Source organism: Dermacentor variabilis, unplaced genomic scaffold (assembly GCF_050947875.1).
Source record: "Dermacentor variabilis isolate Ectoservices unplaced genomic scaffold, ASM5094787v1 scaffold_12, whole genome shotgun sequence".
Taxonomy (NCBI): Eukaryota; Metazoa; Arthropoda; class Arachnida; order Ixodida; family Ixodidae; genus Dermacentor; species Dermacentor variabilis.
In genome coordinates this window covers 58,679,969-58,705,834 of record NW_027460280.1, presented here as the reverse complement: position 1 = coordinate 58,705,834, position 25,866 = coordinate 58,679,969, and the positions used below count along the sequence as shown (strand labels likewise).

The 25,866-nt window shown below is 45.2% G+C and overlaps 1 protein-coding gene across 1 annotated transcript in view; it reads left to right on the top strand.

The window, feature by feature from the left end:
* Nucleotides 1–25,866, top strand: part of LOC142565958 (uncharacterized) — a 47,085-nt gene that overhangs the window by 16,709 nt on the left and 4,510 nt on the right. Inside the window, exons 5-22 of the mRNA XM_075676595.1 lie at nucleotides 881–989; nucleotides 1,072–1,322; nucleotides 1,374–1,658; nucleotides 1,723–1,887; nucleotides 1,942–2,055; nucleotides 2,132–2,404; nucleotides 2,467–2,583; nucleotides 2,649–2,774; nucleotides 3,051–3,176; nucleotides 4,367–4,534; nucleotides 4,604–4,699; nucleotides 6,516–6,740; nucleotides 8,479–8,634; nucleotides 10,355–10,474; nucleotides 12,234–12,429; nucleotides 23,182–23,411; nucleotides 23,471–23,601; nucleotides 23,724–23,841. Of these exons, the coding sequence (XP_075532710.1) occupies nucleotides 881–989; nucleotides 1,072–1,322; nucleotides 1,374–1,658; nucleotides 1,723–1,887; nucleotides 1,942–2,055; nucleotides 2,132–2,404; nucleotides 2,467–2,583; nucleotides 2,649–2,774; nucleotides 3,051–3,176; nucleotides 4,367–4,534; nucleotides 4,604–4,699; nucleotides 6,516–6,740; nucleotides 8,479–8,634; nucleotides 10,355–10,474; nucleotides 12,234–12,429; nucleotides 23,182–23,411; nucleotides 23,471–23,601; nucleotides 23,724–23,841 (3,006 nt within the window). The remainder of the gene's footprint in view (nucleotides 1–880; nucleotides 990–1,071; nucleotides 1,323–1,373; nucleotides 1,659–1,722; nucleotides 1,888–1,941; nucleotides 2,056–2,131; nucleotides 2,405–2,466; nucleotides 2,584–2,648; nucleotides 2,775–3,050; nucleotides 3,177–4,366; nucleotides 4,535–4,603; nucleotides 4,700–6,515; nucleotides 6,741–8,478; nucleotides 8,635–10,354; nucleotides 10,475–12,233; nucleotides 12,430–23,181; nucleotides 23,412–23,470; nucleotides 23,602–23,723; nucleotides 23,842–25,866) is intronic.

The window sequence follows — 25,866 nt, the reverse complement described above, 5'->3', positions numbered from 1 at the left end:
GCATGACGCCAGGAGTCCTGCGGTTGTTTTCGCGTGAACTATGCTAACTCGAAGCATGTAATGACTTGTAATGCGCGTGGCTGCTTATGTGTTAATTTTCGTAGCAAATATACTGTAGAAAATCTTGTATTTGTTGCGGATGGACGCAGCGCAGCACAGTTGCATCCGTTATGTGCACCGGTCAAGGTTGATTTGAGTGCCATCAGCGCTAAGGCAGCTGACACAAAGTGGTTGTCTAAATACGAGAGACCGAAGGGTTCTTTAGTTGGAAGCGCCGGCACGCCCGTCATCGTTAATTATTAAAGGGAATTATACGCGAACCCTGCCGCGTTGATCTGACCAGGCTCATCTTCAGTCTACTTCTTGTAATGCCGATGCGTGCTGAATGAAGTAAGCGCCTTCTGCAAAATAATATTCAGCTTGCTACCATTTAATCAAGCTTAATTTTTCTGACACAGTAGCTAGCACACTGAATGGGCGCAAGCATAAATTCTAATGAAGCTAACGACGCCACTTTTACGCGCAAGCATAGCTGGTCAGCTAGCACAATTTACGAATGTTTGATTGAAGCCATGAATGCGGTGGAGGAAGACGCCTGGAGGTGAAGAGAATCGCGCGCCGCGGGGTAAGTATGAAGGAGCACGCTGAGCGCGCAACGAAGCATCGCCACCTAGAGGACAGTCTAGGTGGCGCTGAGTGAAGCGGGGAAGAAGAAAGTTGTACTCCGGTGGCTGCTGAGCATGGCGCAGCCGCGCCAGCCCTGTCTTGAATACGATCTGCGATGCGGATAGTGTAGGCGCCTAGGCGCACCGAGGGCCCATAGCTTCATGTGGCGTTCGCAAAGTGAAACGTCGCAGTAACTTTTCTATATCTGTTGCAGCTGTCCGATGAACTGACTAAGGGTGAGCAAGAATTCTCGGACACCGTGTTGCCAGACCATGTCGCGGCGTGTGAAGCTCGCCTGCAGAAGCTGAATGAAGCGCGCAAAGGTACTTTGATGGTCTCGATTCATGCTGCTGTGCGTACTCGCTCGCTATGCCTGGAAGGTGACCGGAGGCTCGATGCGCGCAGCCATCCTCGAGGCATCCAAGCGGAGCCTCCAGCCATTCCAGAACCTGCTGCAGACGCTCAAGGAGGTAGCCAGCACGGGCGACTCGCGACCCCTGCAGCCGGCGGCCGCCCTGGCTTCCATAGCGGCCCTCGAGAGCCAGCACGAAAATCTCCAGGACCAGCGGCGGAAGCTGGGCCTGCTGTGCGAGGCAAGGAAAGAGGCGCTCGAGAAGCGGCTCCGAGCCCTGATGCTGAGCAAGGAACTTGACGAGGTACGCGACTTTCTTACAGTCGAGCACGAGCGAAAGCTGGTCTAATTTTAGGTGGAGCGTCAACTGGACCACAGCCCCGAAGATGCAGCCTTGGGCGATTCCCCTGCGAGCAGCGAAATACTTCTCCACGAGCACACGACGAGGATCGCCTCCGCCAACGAGAAATTGCGAGATCGAATGCTGAAACTGCTTAAGTCTGCCAAGCAAATTCAAGACGCGGAGGTCGAAGCCCGCGCCTTTAACCTGATGGCGCGCGTGACGAGCCGCATCGAACGCGACGAGGCCCGGAAGAAGGACCTCAAAGAGGCGGTGGAATTCTTCAACGAAGCCCAAACGGTGAGGCCGAGTATTTACTCGCTTTTGAGTCGTTCACAAAACTTGGGACGGTTTGTTTTTGCAGGCCCTCAACAAATTGGACCAGCTCCAAATTCAAGTTTCCCAAGGTCCCGTTCAAGACGTGGCTGCAGCGACCGCGCTTTTGGATGCGTGCGTCGAAAGACCTCTTCTCCTCGGCCATGGCATCCTGACCCGCTTGTCTGTCGGCACCAGTGGCGTTCAAGACAAGGTCGTATACGCAACGCTCAAGAGCGCACGACCTCTGACGTGAGCACGTTCGCAGGTCGATGAACTCCAGTGCCGTCACCTGCAAGTGAGGCAGATGTACGAGCAAAAAGCGGCAGATGTCGTGGAGAGCAGCGAGCGCGCAATTAGCTTCTTGACACAGTGCAATAGTGTGAGTAGAGTCAGATATCGCATAGATTCAATGTTCTTTCGTTTGCTTGAGTAGGAATTTGATGCCGCTTGCGCAGCTGTACAAGTGGTGCATCGAGATCGTACAGACATTCCTGGAGCGGAATAGCCATCTTGACATTGGAGCAGCAGCTGCTCACGATTTCTTGCAAAGACACCAGAAGATGCTAAATGAGCTGCAAGCCAGAGAGCCACAGATGACGATGTTACTAGCGCAGGACGATTCAAGGTCAAAAGAGCTTCTTCAGCTATGGCAGCACCTACGTAGCCTCCTGGAGCAACGCATTCGAATTGCCCAACGATACCTGAGCTGCTGCAAACTGTCTACTGAGGTAAACGCATGTGCATGGGCATAAAGATGTTCTGTCCTTACCTTTCTATTGTGTCGTTCTAGTTGATGGAAGACTTGAAGACAATAGGCGACGCCGGTCCGGAGCGGCAAGCTTCCATCAACGAAAATTTCATGCAGTTTGATCACAACGCAAACAATTTTCTGCACGATGCCCAAAGGGTGAGTGATGCCAAAGTGCTCGGAAAATATGACCAACGAAATTATTCCTATATCTTTTATTTTAGATTCAGGACACGTGCTTAGATGTCACAAAAGCGGTGCGCCACATCCAAGAAACACTGGACCAATGCCATCAGCTGAAGAACAATCCTGGCAGTAACACGGAACAACTGATCAAAGATGCTCAAAAAGTAAGAACCACTGTAAAAAAGACTTATGCCGAAGCCAGCAAGCTGATATTTCATAATTATGTAAATACAAAATGACTTTGCTGGATCTGTACATTTTCTCACTTTTAAAAATGCTGCTTTACGCCTATGCTAGAGAAGCGAATGCTTCTGTTTTCAACAGGGTGTCATATTTATGTGCCCTTATATCTTCATACCGTTGTGTTTATCCCATGCGGTCCCTTGTAATTGTGGTGTTTTGTACCGTAAACTGAGAAGTACGTCATTTCTTGAATGCAGACCATGGAGTCAGCAGTAAAGATCGAGTCGGAGCTGTACCCTGCCATACCTCGGGAACTGAATCGGGCTGAGACCATCGCGCAGTACTTGGGACGACATCTAGACACATTGATGCCTCTAGTCAGGGTACGTGAGAGTCTTGTCTTGTGGCGATACTTTTGCGTCGAATAAAGACCGCAATACCATGACAGGCGTTCTGTAATATTCATGCGACGACTGCCGAGTACCCTGTACCAGGCGGCCGTTTGCGTTATGTGGCCTTCCTGTACCCTCTGTAATTTTCACTTAACATTGAGCACAGGCTATCAGAACAAAAGCTCGAGAACATTAAAAGATAATTGAATGTTGTAACGAGTACTTACTGGGGAAACCTTGAAACATTATCTATTTGACAATTATTCAATTTCTTCCATGGCCCGAGAAAATTTTGTCATTCTATTCCAATCAATTTCCTTCTAGAGCTTTGTCAGTAGATAGAGCAGAACACCGCCTGCGGTATCTCAAGGATTCTCCGGTAGTGAGCGGTGGACAATAAGAAAAGAACATTACCTACAGAAAGGAAGCGTTTCATTATATTGGGCAATAAGTACAGTCCCTTTTGTCAGCCATATGAAAGCTAAGATAACTTCAAGGGGTGCAGATGCGAAGAAAGTTACACAAATAAACAAAATTGTCCACATATTGGAGTAACTGACAAGAAATTACGATTGCATGCAGAACTATAAAAATTTTAATGAGAGAAATTATATTTTCGAAATCTTTACGAATCTCACCCACTACAAGGCGCCAGAAATTTTAAACATAATGCTATGCACAGACATGACAACGACTGAGAAGAACGACGAAACATAATCTTAATAAACGAGCGGCACTCGAAAATTGTACTAGAGGCTGCATTATGCAACGATCCCTTTCTTCGGATTGTATTTATTTCTTATCAGCCGTCCCGCCGAGTGGTCAATCTCTGCGTAAATCTGGGCTCGGTTGCGCGCGAGCCAATGACGAAGATAAAAGCTAATGAAAAATGAGCATTGTTACGAAGTGCAGCAATGTTGCAATATTTGAGCAAGAGTCGCCCATTGGATCTGTTCTCAGTTGTCATTCGCGATGTTAAATCACTATTTTGATTTTGTTATTTGTCATATTAATTCTTTATATCTTTTAGACTTCATATTCTCAGAATTTTCTGTATTGGTATGCTGCCCAACTATTTTACATTATAATTGGGTATTTTTCTATCCTGCAAGCTGCATTTGTTTCAGAAAGTGGCGACCTTTCCGTTTTTCAAAGCCTGAAATACCTCATGTTCTTTCTAGACGATCCAGTCAGAACTGGATGCGAGGATCGAAGCGACGTCTACACTTCAGAGGAAGGAGCACCTCATTCAGCAACTGCGTTCGACTCAACAGAGTTTTCGAAGAAACATCTGTCAGTATCAAGACTTGGTCAGGGCCATGATAAGTTTTTTTGACTACTTCGCTCAGGTGAGTGCAGTATTAATTGCCATAATACCCACGTTACTCATTATTCCCATGGTTCTCTGGCCATTTCAGCTGGAGAAGAAACTTCAAGAAACCCACGAATATGAAGCCTTACTGGCAGAGGCTAAGCAACGAGCAGAGCACTTGGCAACGTTAGTTGACAAAACTGTAAGTACAGCTGATTTTAGGACGTAACGTCATGCTCAACGACGAAAAAAAGCATCATCAGATGGAGTGAGCTAAAAGCATCATGAACTTGTCATTTATATGCGCGCTTGGCAAATAAAAAGGCGCTCTCCACTGTATTGGAAATGTGGAAGAAGCAGGAGAGACATCTAATGAAGTATTAGGAAGATAAACTGATATCGCTTAGCTTTGTCCACGGAAACATTTGGAATTTGGGGGTTTCCTGTGCTCTTTATTGTGCTGACTATGCGTACTGCACTGGTTGTGTTATGACGCAAGTAGGCACTACAGGGCTTATGTTTGGAAAGTGCATAATTGTGCTGCGCAACAAAGCAGCAATAAGCGAAATGCTTCGATTTTCCTACGAGTCACAATCATATTTCGTGGTGCCGGACTCTCAGTCCTTTTTTCTTTACCATGGCGCATTTTTTCTCTGACATTCAAGGCTTATTATTAGGATATAGCGTTTATATAATTAGAAGCGCCAAGTACTTGAAGTCCAGGCCAATTTGCAGGCATGAAAAGTAGGTATGCTGAAAAGTATCAAGGTTTTTAACAAACCAAAATGCGCTTTTGTCAGGGTACGAGAGCGGTGTGCGAACTGCATGTTATGGTTGGATGTATTTCTGGCTTCACTTCAGGCATCCATGTAGTTGGACGGTTGTAGACTGCGCGCTAGTCAAATACTTCAATATAATTTTGACCATCTAGGTTAGTTCGCCCAGATGCACCTAAATACAGGTAAGTTTTTGCATTTACATACTATCTGGTAGGGTAATCGATACCGCGACTTTGAGCTCCAGCAGCATAACGCCATAACTTTCATTCCGGTTCCTTAATGTCGACGCCACGTTAGTTGTGCGCTCCAGAGAGATCCATTTCACTACAATGACACTCCTCCTCGGAATGCAGAACCGTATTTATAATTTTATCCACTAAATTCAGCTCACTTATCTCAGTTAAATTCCGGTTAATGTGACATTTAGTTTTCCTCACTTGGACGGTGAGATCCATAATAAGTAGAAGCACCGACGTCCACATGTCAGTCTTCTAGGGCTAAGCTTTCTTTGCGAACCGTCCCGGACTTTCTTCACCGTGGCTGCGGGGTTCTGCTGTCTTGCCGAATAGATCATACTTAAAAATAATTAATTACGTGCCCAATGGGGGAACGGAACCTCGGTACCCTAGCGCCACAGCCCGATGCTCTAACCATTCGGCCACAACCGTGCGGATGCTTCTGTTGTGCCAACGCCAACTAGTACGAGTGCGCGCGTGCCAGCTTTCTTTAAACTAAAGACACAGGAAAGAAATGGGTAGATTTTTACCACTTCATTAAACGCTTCACAAAAGTTCCGCTTCGCATTACATAGCTTCCAAGGCGTGCATTTGATCAGCATAATTTTCTTTATTGCGCGTTATTTCGACAACATATTGGGCAGGTTCATGTACGCATTATACCGATGTTTCATCAACCTTCTTTCCTTTGGCTTGAGCAGATTTGAATAAAATGAGCGATGTTGTCTGATCAAAGTTTTTCGTGAATGCCGCTCTTAGTATGACAGCATAATTGGTAACCCTTCTTATTGTAATCTCTCTCACTGCGAGGGCCTAGTCAGAGTTCGCTTGATGACCGGTTGGGCTTCCGGGTGAGTGTCGTACGTTGTTAGAATGCACGCAAAGCGCGGGTACGACTAAGCTGCCCACACTTCTTGTTTAGTTCTCTATGACAGGTACCATATTGACGATTTTTATGTGCATCCGCCTTCATATTGTTACAATGGCTCTACGAATTGTTCAGGAACCGAGCGAGGCGGCGGTGCTGGACCGCGACAAAATACACTCGTTGGTGGACAACCAAGGCGCGCTGCTGGTGGCCAGTCTACGCAAGTCGCACCAAGATTCGCAGATGAGTAAGTTCAACGACGAGCTTCACCTGATCAACCAGCAGGTGCGTGAGCTCACCGATTCGCTGAAGCGAGACTCCTCCAAGTGCCACGTCGTGGAGTTCCAGCAGCGCATTCAGGTAAAATTTCAAACAAAGATTTCACGACTCATGCCTCTTGTTACGGAGTGTACACGGACAGTTGAGCAAGAGGACATTCATACACGGCAGCTATACACGCATATTGATATGTTTCGTGCTCCGACAGAACATGCCATATAGCTTTGGCTTCAAACAAGAAAACATACTTAGATCATGACTTTGCTTGCTGTAATTTGGCGCGTGCCTTCGAAAACCCCTTTGCCTAAACTTTATGTGACCGTTAAGGCAACGAAGTACCGGACATATCATTCCGATGGGACGGCCCGCTGACCTAAGCCATCACTGTTGTGTTCACTTCTTCGAGTTTGTGATGACGCTGCCGCTCTACAAGCGGAAGGAATGTTACTTGCCACCGCAATTTGTAAATGTTAAACTTAGTATCTCACGAATCGTATAGAAAAAATAAACTTCTCTTCAGTTATCTGCCGGATCCAACTTTGATGTAACAGTTTGAGAACGGTGGAAGAGTTACAACAGACGAAAGCAGAAAAGGAAGTCCAAGTGTCCAGAGCTGGTTTCACCCGCCCCGAGCAATAAACGGGAACGCCATTTGCTGAGCAGCGCACGCCCACTTGCAGTTTTTACCCTCCTCTCCATACTCTGTAATTCTATTTTCATTCTGTCAAATTGCCGCTTTGTCATTTTCATTACTTTCAGCACTCTAGATATTAGCCAAACTATACAGGCGTGCGTCCTCATCTGGCTTCATATTTCGGAAAATATTGTCGTTTTATTTTTCTCTTATTTTTATCATGCACGCATTTTACTTAGCATACAATAAAAATTTTGAAGAACAGCTTGTGCGGAATGTCCTACCCAGGCCTGCCATCATACAATGTTGGTGTTTGCCGCCTCTTGTTCTTTTTCTGCGCCTTATCAAAAGTTGGCTTTTCCTGCGCACAGTGTTGTCGTACAGAGAGTGCACGCTTTCAAGGCGCCTTTTGACTAAGCATTGGACTGAAACACTAATTTCGGTTTTTGAAACTTGAAGTGCATTAGGCACTCTCAACCAAATGTGAAACAAAATATCATGTAGCCTCGCTAATATATCGCCGATAATTTGGCGCCTTGGATATAAGGAAAGTGTGCAAACAAATGATATCTAGTGTGTTTGAGCCACGATTTAACGTGCGCCATTTCGATTCACACCTAGACACTCATTGGCCGGTCGGGCAAGGTCCTTAAAGGGCAGTGAGAGTGTGAGTGGAGTATGAAGTGCATATTGCCAGTAGATGTTAATATCAGTCATTATCTGCAACTGTGTTGTACATATGTTAGAAATTGGTGCGCAATTACCACCTCATCATGCAACTGGGCAAGGAAAGAATGTGGAACGTTGACCAACAGACACAGGTGAAGACGAAGGCAGGGTCATAGGATGGATACATGTAGTGGTGACATCACTGCCTTAAAAGACATGATGGTAAAACACCTAGCGCATCGTCACAGACATCAGCGATCGGCTCTTCCTTCATGTGTGACTATCTAGAGCCGGCATAATGTAGATATTTTTTTTTCCGTTTCCCTCCTTTCTTAAAGTCCGCCGCTCATCACTGACCGATTGTGCTGATAACTTATGTGGCGCAGTGCTCGTACCACTGTCGGAGCGCCGAAAGAACTAGAATTGGAATAGAATTGTTAGATTATTGAGGCTCAGCACACCAGTATATTGGTAAATTCTCGAGAGAGTACAACTATGCTCTTTTTGTGTTCGCAGTCCCTGGAACGAAGAATCGAGGTGCTCAGTACCTCCTCCCGCCTGCAGACCGACAGCGCGCGGATGGAACTTGAAGAGCTCACATCTCGATGGCGAAATTTCCACAAGGAAGCGATGGCAGCGCCCCCACCACAGCCGCAGCCTATCGACAAGAAGGTATGTCTATTTTATTTGCTTGTTCGCTTTTGGATAAAAAGACAAGTACGTCAAAAAATATGTCGATAACGTGCCTGGCGTCCATTAAAGTGCAGGAGGAATATGCGGATCCCACGCACTGTGGAAATTGATGTAAACGAAGCTTGCTGTGCTGTTTGCTTTGATTGGCGATAACTAGCGACGCTGTTGACAGCGAATGTTGAATTTCTTCAACGTTTGGTCTAATATGAGAGTGGTGAATTGATATTGAAAGCTACCTTGCGTATACCAGTGCTGTTTGTCAGCGTAGTGCACAGAACACACAGAGGGAAGTGTTTGCTTCAGGCATTGTTGTGCGCCGTACTTCATAACATCTCAGAGGGTTGATAATATGTATTGCCTCACACGGCACATCGCATCGTGGCAGAAGTATTAAAGTTTAATTGAATAAAAAACAATCGTATAATGAGGCACGCCGTAGTGGCGGACTCCGGATGAATTTTGACACCTTGGTGTTCTCTAACGTGTCCCTAAATCTAAGTGTACGAGCGTTTTTTTATTTCGCCCGCGTTAAAATGCGGCTCCTGCGGTCGGGATCAAACCTGCGACCTCGAATAAAGACATAGCCGAAAAGCTACCCCGGGGGGCACAGAAGTGTTGATTTGACGTGTAACCGCTTCCGTAGTGTCGCCTAGACCCTACGGTGCGCTTTAATGCGGCTCTGCTTTCGGACGCCCTGCGTAAGTTGTCCGCTTGACAAATTTGCATGGCGTTTATTTTTCAGAAATAGCAAACACGTATCATACTTTACCTTGGACTTAAGTTTTATCACGTTTGCCGGAAACCGCTGTCGTCTCCATAGTAGTAGCGTTTCCTTGCCTTCTCAAGTCACCTCCCCCCCCCCCTTATGGGAACTGCGAGCGAAGAGTGGCAAGGCTGTTATTCACTCATTTCGCGACTGCATCGGTTGTACCCATTCTCTGTCTCCTCCCCCCCCCCCCCCCGTATCTACAATTCTATCTAGCTTCTTTCTCGTCTTGGAAGTTTGTAGAAAGGTGAGCTCTGCAATTTCTGCAAAGCTTTTGCGTTGGGTCACGGATAATTGCAACTGTCAAGAAGCTAATATGCCGACGCGCAGGGAGCTCCCGAGGGCATTGTGCACATTCGACGCGGTGCAAAGGTCCAAGCGAGTTTATCGCATAGCCTTTCCTCTCTGCCTCGCTCCTGTCATGAATGCACACGTTCTGACCCCCCCCCCCCCCTGACGCGCTGTGCCAGATAGCCGGAACAGCAGCAGCAGTAGCAGTGGGAAAGTCGAAGGAAGACGCAAATAACGTCTCGCATTCAAAAAGAGGAAAATCGCATTTGCTGAAAGTAACGTTAAAGATTTATGGATGTTAATCATGTGTAAAAAGACCATATTCTGCAAGAACGAAATGCCGGTTTCTTTAGTCTTTCCATATGCAATGAATGCCTTTCAACTTTGATTTCTATGTGGTTTGACTTTTACCAGGTACCCAATAAGTGAAGTGAAATTTGCTTCAAATGCTATTTTTCCCTTTAGAACGTTTATCACTGACTATCTGGGTCGAAACGTGTTTGTGCTTTTAATAAAACGATATTGAAATAGGCGTAGAAAGGTGTAGGAGGCCAAACAGCCCTAATATACACACTTCCTTAGTCAGTGGATTAGGGCTGTTTGACCTGATCTTGGCTTAAGTCCTTTTGCTTTTCATTCTAGATGCAGGAAGTGAAAGAAGTGTGCGGACCGTCGTTCGTGGTGCCCCTGGATGACGTTGAAGTGCAAGAAGGCGCGAAATGCAGCCTCGTATGCGTACTGGCCGGGCATCCACCTCCAACGGTAATTCAGACTGCAGATTTATATTAATGAACGGCTTACGTGATTATAAAACAATAGAAAGCATTCACAAATAAGCGTTTAGGGGTTTTCGTGACAGTTACATAAGTTGTCATTGAACTTCGCCAAAACAATTAGATGGAAACTGAAAGTATGCAAACGTGGTTTGTGTGAAGAAGTGATACGTTGTCAAGGAACAGGGGCTGTAATTTTTTTAGTTAACTTGATTTACTTAATTGATTGAATGAGCCAACAATTAAATCGTCATACAGAACAAGTTGAAGGGAGTGCGTCGGCTTATTTCTTACGGTTGTTGATAGTCAACCTACGTGGAGGTGAACAACCAAATGTTAGTCACGTGATAGGCCCGGTATAGAACGAAGCCTTCGAAGTTTTGCTGTACGAGTACATGGGCCGAGTACATGGGAGGAGGTTCGCACACGAACTCAGGCATTTATAAAAACGTTTAGAAAAATCTTCCATGACGTCCTCGGAGATTGTTTCCGCGCACATCCTCAGTCACCGTAGCCCTCTCCCTGCCAAACTTGCATCTTTACCCGACCAGCCGCTGTTTCACTGTAGCAGAAAATGTGGCCCTCTGGTGGAGTAAAGTCTCACCCGCAGGCTGTGTAAACGATAACTTATAATCGTAATTGTTCGTTAAGGTTTTCCTACCACCTGGCATCGTATGGCTGGGATTTGTCATGAGAATCAGGGTCCGTATCCACGAACACATTATTACGCTAGAAATATTTGTAAGAGCAGGTTTTCGCCAATCGTGATGGCGGACATATTATTAGCGAAGGCGGCCGGCCAATACAAAGCAGCTCTTACGAATGAAAAAGGTGGAAGGTGATTCAGCCTCTTATTGACGTCGATGGAAGACAATGTCTTCCTGATCGAGTGAGGGGAAGGGTACGGGGTGGAGTCGCTGCGCACGGCACTCTAGGTGTCACCACTCGCATTAGGGAGTAGGACAAGCGTCGGACTGCTTAAATTTGTTGGCTGTACTATCTTCAGGATCGACCTACATTTTTAGACCACTATTTCTGTGATGGGCCCATGAAACAGCCTAGAAACGCACATATCCGATAAAGAATAGTGGTAGCTCGTGAAGAGAGACATTGTCTGTAAAAGTTCATGGATTCAGCCCCAGCGCTCTCGGTGGTAACCGCTCCTTTAATTTTATTCCGTATGACACGTGCCGCGCTCCTGTCAGAAAGGAGTTTCATGCATGAAGTGCATGGTCTCCAGGTAATTTTTGGCATTGTTACTTCATTCCTATTATTTCTTTTAAGCAAAAGTGACCCCAAGAGCGCACGTTAAACTTCAAAGAAAACGCAATTTTAGGTTGTCATCACCATCATCATCATCATCATCATCATCATCATGAACAACAGCAGCAGCATCCTATTTACGTCTGTAGGATGAAGCGATGTCCAGTTACTCCTGTTCAGAATCAGCTGACTACAACCTGTGCCTGCATATTTTCTAGTCTCATTATCTCATCTATTGCTCTGCCTCCCTCGATAGTGTTTCTGCACGGTGGCAGTCTGTCCACATACAGTGATTCTTAGCACTCTTTGCTACGCAGCCAGTCGGACTGCCGCTTTGGTTAGGTGCAGGAAATTTGGCTGCGCCTTTTTTTTTTTTCTCACACACCTTTTCTGCGTGAACTACGTTCGCTGGAACTAATACGAAATAGAATTAAAAGAAAAGCAATCGTTGGTAATGCTTACTTTCGGCCTCTCCTTTGTCCCAGGTTCAGTGGTACAAGGATGGTGTGTCCATTCGCGGGAACTCGGACTATGTCACCACGAGCCAGCAACTTGAAGACGGTACGACAGAGCAGAGGTTGACCATAGAGGAAACCCTCGCCGATGACTCAGCCAAGTTTTGCTGCAAGGCTATCAACGCTGCGGGTCTGGCCGAGACGTCGTGCCGCCTGAGCGTCCGAGGTAAGACGCTGTCAGTGCGATATATCTTGGGCCTCCTGTTACCGAGCCGCTGTTCCTAAATGGAACCTGTTTACCGCGGTCACGTTCATCGTTGGGCCGTTTTCCTTGCCGAGAACTCATATCAAGGACTGTGTAGCCGCGCTGACTGGCCAGCGACATAGCCAGGCGTGAGTGCGCCAATTTGGAGCAAACGGGCAAGAAATCTTCTCAGTGGTGTTTCGATACCGTGGTGTCGCTGATGCTACGGAATATAAACTTTGTGCTTTGCACAAACTTACTCAGGCCTGAATGAACAAATCGAGCGCTGAAGAGTTGAATATGGTATGATGCAATCTAACTGAAGGACAGAGTGCGCGCTCGCTTTGGCATGGAAACATCAAAGTTTAATTTAGTCACTGCCATAGGCGTTACCTAGACTTATGACTTACAAACAGCAAGCAAACGAGGCAAACTGGTGAAGTGCCGACATCTTCTGTTATGTTAGTATTTGTCTTAATTGGTGAAGTCCAAATATTTTGATGCCTTTTTCGCACAGAATTAGGATCTGCAAATGAGCTGGCTCAAGAAACAACGTCGCTGCACACACTGCGCTTAAATTCACCGGACACTAGAAAAGTACAGACTAAAATTGTAATTAGTCTCACAATCGGCACTTCAAGAACATTCCCACCATGGATAGGAATTTATGTCTACACGTGTGCTTCTCTAAAAAAATAATAGTCTCAACAACAGGCCGGAATTTCACGATAAATAAGCTTCCGTCATCTGTGCGCCAGACATCGTCGACGGCAACAGTAGCGACACCAACAACGGATATAACGAACTTCTGAAGCATTAAGATCATAATGCCGTTCCAACCACAAATAATATCGGTGATCTTACGGACTCCCCTTAGTTAACATCTCCTGAAAATTCCAGCCAACCTTACACACTCCTAGTGTAATACTGAAGGGACTGACTGAAGTAATGCAGCGAAGGCGAAATGTGGTAGTATTCCTATGGGTCTCAGATATTGCATAAAGCTGAATGCACAGTCTCGACTAACGTTTACATTAATGAAAAAGTAAATGATGTACTCATTAGTAAAGCGTAAGACCATGTAATTGCATTACAGTAATCCGAGACGCAACGTGCATTGCTGAAAAGGAATTATATTCTGAGTTGATAGTACAAAACGAATCATTTTTTGATGAAGTGGACCTTGTCGTATCGCCGCATGCAGCACCTATTGGCGAACTATCGCAGAATGGCGGGACGTATATTAAAAATCTTACATTGGAATAAAAACAACATGGAATAGTTTTACGTTATTGTGCTCCTACACTCATATACGGGCGTAGCATACTGTGCTGTGCATATGTAGGATTTCGAAGTAGAACTCATTATTGTCGCCACATGTCTTGTTGTATCGCTCGTCAAACATCTCGGCTTGTCACTTTTGAAAGCCGTGCACTGGAAAGCAGTCAATGAATTTGGGCCTGTATTCACAAAACACATGTTGCGCTAGAACTGTTTGTAAGAGCAAGTGGTAGCCAACTGTGCCGTTCGACATATAGTTAGTGAAGGTGGCCGGCCTATGGCAAAGATTTCTTGCGAAAAAAAATATTTGTGAATTCAGTCCTAGGATGGAATTCACAAACCGGCCCCCAGGGATTTAATTCCAGAGCTTTTAGTTCGTAAATTCTATTTAACGTTGGCAGGCCGCCTTCGCTAATATCTTAAGCACCAGCGTTAAATTACATCTACTCTTACGAACAGGGGCCGTATAACGTAAAACTATGCCATTATAGTTTTAGTCCAACCTCCGGACGTCAAATTTACGTAACCGCTGACGCAAGCATCGGGCGGCGACCCGCAGCGTTGTAATGACAGCCAGACAAACGCTCTCCTCGTTTATAGGGGGTCAATTTTGTTTGCTTTGAAAGCAGATAGAGTTGCCTACCTTGACAGTTTTTTCATCTAAATGGCTGAAAAGAGGCGAGGAGCGTGCATAGCTGAAGGGGGTTTCCTTAAGGACGAGCTAGGGCCCAGTGAAAGTCGGTAATAGGGTGAGGAGAGGGGTGGCGGCGTCTGCGATTGGTCCCTTTCCCCTGCTTAGCTTGCGGTGGCTGGTCGAAAAAATGGCGGCGCCGTTCAACTGGGGATTAAAAGTTCCGCTAGACCGTGCCCTCAGCGAAGAAGAGTTGGCATCGCGATGTCGTATAGGTGCCAAAAGGGCTTGACAACGTCATACTGTCACTCAAAAATCCATTCTCGCCGTTAGCTCCAAGGAAGGAGAGCCAGAGTGATCATCAGGTAGTCATTTTCTATTCCTTTTGGAACGGGGCAGTCTCCGGCTATTCAAAAAAGAAAAAAAAACTCCGTTTTGTTGACTACATTAATGCATCTTTAGTGCGTACACTTCACTTTGACGTGGTGAGATTTAGTGGTTTTGTGACGTCCGTGAAAGACAAGCGTAGTGTGCGCTGCCCGAAAAAAATTTGACCATTAGCGGAGGGCTAATGGCGACAAAGGCGTATAATCAGAAATAACTTTTTTTTATTTTGTTCGGGCTAATTATGTATAGTAAGTGTGTACAAGCCATGTCAGATGGAGAGTTCTCGAATTTTTTCATTACGTCGCGTAACAGACGAGCGAAGTAAGCATGCCCCGAAAATTGTTTACCAATCGTAGAAGGCTAAAGGCAGAAATGGAATAGAAGCAGATTGGAATAGCCTTCCGTTATAGCGCCCCTGGTCTAGCCAAGATCTTTCTTGTATACACTGGCTCAGGGGCCGAATCCACAAAGTTTCTGTTGGTGAAATATTTGCCGTTGGTTGATTGTCTTAAATATTTAAAATCGCGCCTCCATTATCAGCCGGCGTCTATTTTAACGAACCAACCTAGCGTACTGACTGATTTTCTAAATACAGTCTCAGGTGATGAGTTCACAGAACATTTGGGCTTGTAATCACAAAATAGTTCACAAAATCATTCATAAGAGCAAGTGCCAGCGGAGGGTGATGTTGGAAGATTTATCAAGGGCAACCAACCAATTATAAAAGCAGCACGTTCGAACGAAAAGCGTTGTGAATGCAGCCCTTGGTTGGTAAATACTGTTTGTCCTCGACCGGCCGCAATACGTCTAACATCACGATTGGCCGACATCTGTTCTTATAAATAGCTTTAGCGTAAGAACGTATTTGTGAATACGGGTCTTGGGCCGATTTCACAAGAAGGTCAAAAAGTTCTTACTCTGTAGAATTGTTCGTAAGAGCAAGTTCCAACCAATCCTGATGCCGCACATAATATTGGCTAAGGCAGCCAGCCAGTGGCAAAGAGCACTCGCGAACGGGAAGCTTTTGGAATTATAGACCTCATAATTTCTACCATGACAATGGTAATACAGGGCCCTATAACATAAAACTATTCCAATATGTTTCTATTCCAATCTCCTGACGTCAAATTTGCGTAACCACCAACGCAAGCACCGGGCGGTGCACGGCAGGGTTGTCTGAACAGACCAATCAAACGCTCTCCTCGTTCATAGGAGGTCACTTTTGTTTGCTTGAAAAACGAATAACATTGCCTACACTGAGCGGCTTGTCGTATGTAATTGGCTGACAAGAGGCGAGGAGAACGCTCAAGTGGAGAGGGATTCGATGGGGCTGAGCCACTGCACTGAAAGTCGATAACCAGATGAAGAGGGTGGTGCCGGCGTCTACGATTGGTCGGCTTTCCCTTACTTAGCTGGCGGTGGCTGGTCGAAAATCGCGGCGGCATGCAACGGAAGCTCAAGAATGACGCTAAAACGGACCCTCAGCAAAGAAGAGTTGGAAAAATGAGGTGGTGCCGAAAGTGCTCGAAAACGTTACACGGCCACGCAAGAAGTTTTATTATCCGCAAATACACCGATGCTCTCCGGCAGGTGCGAGTAGCCAGCGTCTGAGCGATCGGCGGCAGCCATCTTCTATTCCTTTCGGAACGGGGCAGCCTGCGGCTATTCCAAAGAAAATTCAGTTGTGTTCGGCATATTAATGCATCTTTATCGCGTACACGTCACTTTGACGCGGAGAGTTCTTGCGGTTTTGTGACGTCGCGTGACAGGCAGGTGAAGTGGGCGCAGCCCGAAATCTTTTTACCAATAGCCGAGGGCTAATGGCGAAAAGGGGTCGAATCAGAATTAACTGTTTTTCTTTTTTTGTCAAATCATGCATAATCAGTGTGTACACATCATATCAGATGGGGAGGTATCGCGGTTTTCGTGACGTCGCGTGACAGACATGTGAAGTGGGGGTGGTCGAAAAAAGTTTTTGACCAATCGTGGAGGGCTGATAGCAGAATTGGAATAGAAAAGTTTGGAATAGTTTTACGTTATAGCGCCCCAGACTTCTTTTCCAGCACGTCCTAGTACCAACCGCAGTGTTGTGTGGGATGAACATTTTTGAACAGTTGGCGGAAGTGCATTGTTGTTGTTTATTAAATGATGTTACCGCATATAAATGGGCCACCGAAAGATTGGTTGTACCGAAAATCAAATATTAACTCCAGTGACTAAGAAATGTAGGGAAAAACAAACAAACAAACAAACAAAACGAGAGAAAAGGGGATAAGAGCAATAACGAAAAATAGCCGAGGTATAGAATATCACTTAACACCGTTGAAGCCTGATATATAATATACGTAGAGCGCGCTGTATCAGCGACATGGGAACATCCAGTCACAGCCTGCGTTACCTAAACAATGCCTATCTCTATAGTAACGACATAGAAAAAGAAACACACTGAAATCACTTAAAAATACGGTGTAGGTTCACGTAAAAGTGTACGAACTCAGACACTACAATGTATCGTCTTCAAAGAGACTGCATAAAGTCGCTATCTATCAGAAAATCGCGAAGAGTTGTTACAGGGTGTCTTTGTCTGGGCACAAACAAGGACCAAGAACCTACTCCACAGATAAAGGGCGCCTATGAAGCCGGAGAGGCTGCGCAAGGCCTCTCGCTGGCGCTTGTATTGGGGACACTGGATGAGCAGACATTCCACAGGTGAATCCGAGAAGTTACAGTGGGTGTAAGCAGCAGACTAGCTCTTCTTGATTCTGTGTAGAAGGTAAGGTGTGTAGGCCAGCTCCAGGCGTGGTCCATGTGTAAGCGTATTAATGTGCGATCATTGCGATGGTACGTTCTGAAACGCAGCGTTAATCAATCCTGAATAGGAGAGATGACTTTGCCTGGTCGTCAAGCTACATGGTTTCACTAAGTTCAGTGTAGTCTAGATTTAAAAAAAAACTCTTGACATTTGATATTTATATTCAATAGGGAGAAACATAACTTGGATACTTATCCAAGTTATGTGCCGCAGTCGCTAGTCTGTTCGTCGCCTAATTTCCTTTAATACCAACATGGCCCGGAATTCACTGAAAACAGACCTGATTGCTAGCCAAAGATGGAATTTGGGGTACTTTGGAGATTTCATAGGGTAATAAACTACTGCCATCGTAATACTGCGACGTAGTTAGCATTGCTAAATTCGTCGTCAAATCGGAATAGATCACCCGTCTACTGATACCAGCACTGTCTGATATGGATCTCGCCGCTTGCAGTAAACCGAAGAGTTTGGCACTCATACATGACGTCTGGTGAGAGAATCGGTAACTTTTCCTCACGTGACATTTAGGAACGTAAAATGCCGCCGTCCAAGCTTTATCGGTTGTTGAACCATCCGTGAAATCAAAGGAGAAGAAATCTCGCTGACGGTTCATTTGAAGAAGTGCTCAGTCTCCAAGGGATGAGTAGATGATTTCTTCTCAATGCGCGGAGTTGTCAAAGTTACAGTAGATTCGGGAACTCGCCAAGGAAGATGTTGGAGGTCAGGGCGTACAGGGTGATGAAGCTGGGCCACAATGGCCTGATGTGGTCATACTGCACCGCAGACACGTCCAGATCTGTGAAGTAGCTGTAGGTACGGCGAACTGTTGTCGAGTGGCTGGAAACATCCATTTACAGTAATCCTATTCACTTGAACATGAGCACAAAACGGCAGTACTTAACTACAACTACGCAAGGTTAAACTAGTAATGTCGGCACTCTCTGATATTGTAATTGATTTAAAAAAATTTTAAAGAAAACGAGGGCTCATAAAGCATAGCATAGCAAAATAAGGAAACAATAAGTAGGCAACACTAATTGTAGTCACATTAAATATTAAGTAGGGAAAAAATGGGGGAGGACAGAGTCAAGCAAGTTATATGTATGTCCACTATGTTAATACTTTAAAGCTTTATGTGTCATACTTTTAAATAAGTCTCACCTCTCTGCATGGCAGAATCGCGGTGAATTTTGAAGTAACAAATTGATCAGCTGGCCAGTTGGTATATGTTAGCAAATAGAAAAAGAAAAGACAGCGGTAAAACGGAAAACATTACGAAAACGACGGGACAGGCTGGAACTATCAACTAAAATTTATTACGGAATAAAAACAAATACACTCTACGGCGAGTCTCCTCGCACATAAGCAAAAAAAAAAAAAAATCGCGAAATAAAACTTTCAAGGTCAACGTCACTTAATCGGAGTAAATCCACAGTTTAACGGGTGACATTGTGAAGTTGTGCCCACAGGTTGTTTCAGAATATGAGTCTGAAACACTGACGCTGAAAATATTTGGAGCGTCAGCTTCCTGCATGTCCGGAACAAACGATGAAGTCATGTCATGATGGCTTTAAGTCTGGCTTTTGTGTCAATCGACCGGCTTTTTCAGCAAATAATAATAATAATAATAATAATAATAATAATAATAATAATAATAATAATAATAATAATAATAATAATAATAATAATAATAATAATAATAATAATAATAACTAGCCCAATTTTTTGTAAGCAGTCTACTAGTCAGTTTAAACCGTATACCTTTGTGGTGAAATCAGTCTTGAGGAATTCTCTTAATTATCGCATCTTCCGTATATTTAGAAAATTTCGAATGTCTTTTCTGAAACACCCTATGTAGTATACAGTGCGGGCTGTAGCCATCTCCTGCTCTTTCTTTTTACTTCTCACAAGCCGCTTATATTTCAAAATACATGGCATGTTTTATGTGCACACATGCGTTTTCGTTCATATCGCGGCCAGTTATATTTTAGATTGTTGCGGACCTTCCTGTACTCTGCATTGCTCTTAGCCATCACAATACTGTGTTTGTATGAGCAGTATTCTTGAAAATCTTGCGTGTTACGCTAAATCTTAAATAAACACGCGTAGTCGTCACCACTTTACGGTGATTACATTTATTTTTATTTTTCGCTTCCATGAAAAACAGCAATACTAATACTCGGTATCTCGGTATCAAACTGCAGTATGAAGGCAGCGCTGAAGTATCTCTATACACGCTGGGAGGCGCCTGAACTATATTCTCACTCGGTAAAAACAAGTTCCCTTTAACGCATATATCCGCGTTCCATCTAATATGTGCTGGTGCCACCCTTCAGTTGGTGGTGGTGACTACCCATTGACGCGCTATGCCTTTCGATGTCAAAAGAATGCTCGTACATGTCTTACCACACGAGAATATAACCAAAAAGAAGTGTCACCCACTCGAGAATAGTACGAAGCTTTTCAGACAGTCTGTGTATGAATTTGCTTTGTGGCTTCGTGAAACTGTCGAGTGGGTTACCCTTTCGTGAAACTTCCTTCACCTTGCCATTTCTTCATTGTGTGGCGTGTTTTATCAAGCACGCCATACAATGGAGCAATGGCAAGGTGAAGGAAGTTTCGTGAATGTCGAGCAGGCAGCCGAGGCCTGTGCCTCGGACTAAAGGGGCTCTGACCATTCCACCGGTATCCCCCCTCTCTCTCTCTTTCACTTTGCGAATTTTCCCAAGATGTGATTTGTCATATGATAATATGCAATTATGCAGCCTTGGAAACAAATTCGACAGGCGATCTGGTGGAGCAAGTTGTTTAATAAGGTTATAAGTTTCTTTGTTCTGGGCCGACATGATGTAACGATTCCATTTCAATGCTATTCCTTTTGGCGCTTCGTAAGTGTTCAAAGCAGCGTTCCGCCCATATCATGAACGAGATCAGCCAGCCACGAACGGTGGATGGTGAGGAAGGCATGAAATCGAGTGAAGGGAATTCTTACATTATACCGGCCCAGCTTGACTATAAAAAATAAATACGATACCAAATAGCTTAACGAGTTTTAGAAAAGCAGACCGAAAATCAAAAGTGCGCTACGACGAAGCAGTAATTTTGGCTATTTTGATGTAGTCCCTCCCATGTTGTAACGCTGCTCCTATTAGTTCCGTGTGAAAAAAAAAAAAAACGAGAAAGAAAGCCTCGTTAGCGGATAAAATCTCGGGCGATGGCAAGACTTCGTTTTCTCTCGCGTTGAAACCATGGCAGTGATGACGTCACTGCATGATGATACCGATCGCGGTTGTATTTCTCGCGGGATAAGGTTGCCGTTTTTTTTTCTATTTTGGAAAAAATCTAAGATGGTTGTCATGCTGAAGATTATTTTCTTGTCAAGTATCAATCGATGGTTTTTATCAGTAATTAACCTGCCTTCATCACTTGTTGCCAATATAGTTCACACCGAAAGGAACCGTTTCGGAAATTTTGCATTACAACCTGCTGTACACTACTCCGACATTTTCTGCAATACCATTCTTTTCAGTACGTAAAAATGACTGCTTACTTACTATAGAGTAGTAACCTTCCAATCTAACTTTATATTTTCATGTAGTGTCCCTCACATAAGAGTATTTGTAGTAACTTTATGATCATGCGTTTCTAAACTGGAAAGTATCACATATAGTTGACGTGAAGAGTGGCAAACGTTCTGGCGTTTCCCTTCTTGCTTCTTCAATCAGGTATTAAATCTCACGTGAACTTTGTCGAAAATAAATAAAGAACCTCTTTTTGTGGCTCTATTCGGTCAACTTTAATGTCGTTTGTCTTTGTTTTTTGTAAGCAGGTGCAGGAACTCAATTATGCGTGCGATGCAGCAGATGTTACAAGTAATAAATACAAGAAGAAAAAAAAGGAACGCAATTCGAGCCAAGGAGGCATTCCCTTAGATCTCGTGCGTCTATGCTGAAGCCCATTCACCACACTTACGCTTGCGGCAATTAATGTGCGTAGATTCGAAAGCGTATTGAAACACCTTGGACTAGAGAGACCAGCGGATACATGATTTGTACAATTTCGTTTAAATTTTGTTGCGTAAGCAGTCGATTGTGTATGGCGAACCATTAATGTGGGACAAAAGCTGCAAGTACTTCTAACAGAACGAGTATTGCAACCACGTGCGACTACAATAATTATTGGGTTCCAGTGTCTAGAATAAAAAAGACACTGAAGACAACAGGGGAAGTAGCAGGAAGGGCTGTCAATTAATTTCGACCTCCAGAGGGTTAGATTAACTTAAATAAAATCAAGGTACATGAGCAATTATGCATATCGCTTCCATCACAATGCGGTCATCGCGGCGAGGATTCGATCCCGCGACCTCGTGCCAATGAGCGCAATGCCACGGCCACTGAACAACCGCGGCAGCTCACGTGCGATGAGCGCAAGCGTTGTTTACCGAGCATTTCTTGCACCTAATAACAAGAAATAAGATATTATGGTCATTATTACTAGTAGTAGTAGTAGCAGTAGCTGTAGAAGAACAACAACAACACCAACAAGAAAAAAAATCCCATTTTATCGATAAGTGAAATGGAGGAGATCGAAGCATCATGCATTCCCAAGCTTTCGAGTGGAAATCTAGTTAAACACATACCTGCCTACTACCTACGCAAGGACAGGGCCTGTCACCTAATGGTACATCGATCGCGCCATTCTGAAGAATGTATTACACTGAGTGAGTGAGGCCTTAAAGTAGCCTCTTCCTGCACCACGAAAGCAACGAAGGATGTACAGCAAACCATGCCATATTGCTCAAGAAGATCACTAGAGCAAAGGCAAGGAGACGAGTGACGACTAGCAGCGGAATTTTATACTTCGCGTTTCCCGAGCGCCGGAGCCTTATTGGACCGCATAATTAACTGAAGAGCTTTTGTTAACGGTTGTTAATGTGTCTCTTCTGCACGTTTTATCTGCAAATAAAACCTCATGACTCGTTCAGATCGCATACTGTTCGTTGCGCATTATGTGCTCATCTGCGTTAGCACTACGAACTGTGCGGTTGCAGAGCGAACTCACGTTGTGGAAAAATAAGGGTGAACTTTTTTTTTAATAATATCACGTCGCGCGCTGCTGACGTAGATCGCCCTCAAAATAAAAACTGCTTCGATTTCGAGAGAGCATGAACGTAAGAGTGAAAATTTCGAAGCTGGCACTTTCAATTTTAAGGGGACCAGCTACAACCGCGTCGTTCTATGTGGAATTTCCATTTCTGATATGGCATCTGAATAGTGCGACTAGTTTACACTACGCTACTGCGGGCAGGTATTTAATAGCTGGCGATATCGGCTTACATCCTTCTTTCTGTCTCATAGACCGAACTACGTAGCTTCATCTTGCAAATCGAGAAACCCGAGACACGAGGAAGAAAGAAGGCATCGTAATCTTCCTTCTTTCCGTTGTCTCCTATTTTGCTGTTACTTCACAAAACGCAATTTGATAGCTTTCCTAGCGAGCAACTTTACCGCACACATCAGTCACGAACAATTACAGACCCCATGATTCGCTCTAGACTGGTGACGCTAACCGGCAAAGACTAAGAATTCCCTTCTCACGGAGACGCTTCGACCTTGGTCCGCAGAGCAACCACGCGACAGCGCCCTGGAAGAAGTGTTCATCGAAGCCCTGGAAGAGCACACTACGCAGACGGTCGGCGGGGTGCTGACGGAGCCGACGTTCGTGCAGCCGCTTCCGGCCATCGCCCAGTTGCGGCCCGGCGAAGAGCTGCGCCTCGAGTGCACCGTGCAGGGCAGGCCCGAGCCGCGCGTCTCCTGGTCCAAGGACCTGCTGCCCGTGCGGGACGCCGCCAAGGTACGTGCCCGCTTCATTCGCCGCCGGCGCCGACTGACCCCGTTTCCTTCTCTGTGCAGCCCACCCAGGAGCAAGGAAGAGCGCGGCTGCTGCTCGCTGGCGCAACCGAGGGTGACTCGGGCACCTACACGGCCGTCGCCAAAAACAAGGCCGGGGAGACGGCCTGCTCCTGCCAAGTGAAAGTGGCCGAGTGAGCATTCGTCGAGGCGCCGTGCGCGCGCTCTCGGTTTCTTTATTTTTCTTCTACGGTTACAAAATTCCTGCGTGACCCACCGCGAGGCCCCGAGTATAGACGCTTACGTAATGCTGCAGGGACGCTCCGCCGCAAGAGCCTCCGCGAGTGCTCAAGGCTCTGGAGGACCTGGAAGTCAAGCCCGGACCGGATCCCGTCACGCTGGAATGCGTCATTGTTGGGCGGCCCGAACCAGAGGTCTCCACTATCGGTTCCCCTGTTTCTTACTTTCTTGCTTTCTTTCGAGCCATTCATCTTCTCGGAGACAGCCTTATGCGTTTCCTGTCAGAAAAGAAAAAGTGTGGGCGAATCAGCGCCTTTTTGCCGTTGGCATGGTGGTGCGCACTACCCCTGGCTTCACCCTTCGGCTCTTCGGAGCGTCGGTGCTGCTATAGAAACCGCACTCCAGGGTTCGATGATAGCTCCGGTTGCGCAAGAAATGCCTTTGCATATGCAGTGCTCAGAGAAGAAGAACGCCGCGGTAGTTAAATCCAATTTCGATTCAATTTTATTGATAAGTAAATTAATACAGAAACAGTAATAAACTGAAAGGGGTCCCAAAGTAAGAACTGCAGGCGGAACACCTTACACTGAATTCATTTTTTCATTAGCACACTGATTGCACTTTTTCTGTAATTTTGACCTATTTATTCGCCCAGAAAGAGCAATGTTTGAGGGATAAGTGCTACAGGTAATAAGAAATGAGAAGGGAATTTTCGTATGCTCGGGAAATGTGTGGAGCACTGACAGTTCCGCGGCACTACACATTTTTCAAATAATCAACATGAAATAACGACAAAAAATTACGTGCGGGCAGTATATACCGATCTGGACTGCACCAAAAGTGTAGATGAAATAAAAGGTAAACTGCTTTTTAGCACCTACAAATGTACTTCTTAACTTTATCACTGCATATAGATGTCTGAAATAACATAAGCCCACTCCGTATAATCTACACTCTTAAATTTGCCTTTGCAACGTTTCTCACTTCATATTTGTGCACATCATGATTATTGAAGCATCCGGGCTGCTGGCAGATGCATACGACATGATACCGCTATTGTTTACAATTATAGTAATTTGAAGCTGCAGGAAGAGAACCACAGGCATTACAGCATACAATTCCGAGTGGCATATCGCACGCACGCATGCACGCACACACGCGCACCGCCCCCCCCCCCCCTCCCTGCACACTACATATTGCCGCATACGCACACGTATATTTATCCAGAGCTTAAACGACCATTAACTTAGGTAAACTTCTGGTAAAATTATGCATTGGAGTTGCAGGGAAATGAGAATCCGGGTTTAATTCAGTGCGCATATAATCGGTCTTCCGATAATGCCATGTCAGTGGGATGACTTCAAGTTGTCGGTGCCTGCAAAGACGAAGCGTTGCGCTCTGCTTTTGTCTCTACCACGAAGACTATGCTTAATCGTTCAACGGAAGCTACGCTGCTGTCCTCACTAATGTTAGCAGATACAAAGAAAAAAAAGAGAGCACGGAAATATTTCGGGTCTGCTACAGCTTATGCCGTTTTCTCTCATGCATATACAGACATGGCGCTGCTGTTTTTTGATGGCTTTCTTCCATTTCGTGTCATCACTCATCCGTTCCTTGTTCAGCTTCTCCGAATCTTGGTTGCTGGCGTGGGCTTACCTTTCCTCACGCCCATTCCTCTTCCCGCCAGGCTCAATCATCATTTCCTCAATGCGAACTCTGAACACGGTAACCCTAATGAAGCACAGTTTCACATGCAAAGGTAACCGTCGTTATCATATACCTCAACTTAGGGTAACATTCGCACAACTACTCGGTGGTTTGGAAATTTTTCGTCATGGTAAGATTACGCAAAGTAGAATTTTCAGCAACGAACTTTAGGTAACTGTGCCGCCATACGTCATCGTATAGGATGCATGACACTACGTGTCGCAGTGAATTTAAATGTGCACTACCTCCGTCATTGTTATTAACATCGATGTTACATTAAGTCATGGAGAAAAATTACCGGAACACACAAGTTCACGTGGCAGTTACAGTCAATATAAATGCCCGGTGGTTACCTTGAATGGTTAAAAAGTGCTCCCTCCGCAAAAGTTGGTCTTCACAGAGTTGCTCTGGTCAATTCTCATTATGATGCCTTACCATTTCTGTATTCGTTCTTGAACCTTTGCTCATATACCTCAGTCGCCTGCAGCGTGAACAGCGAACTCCATTAATTG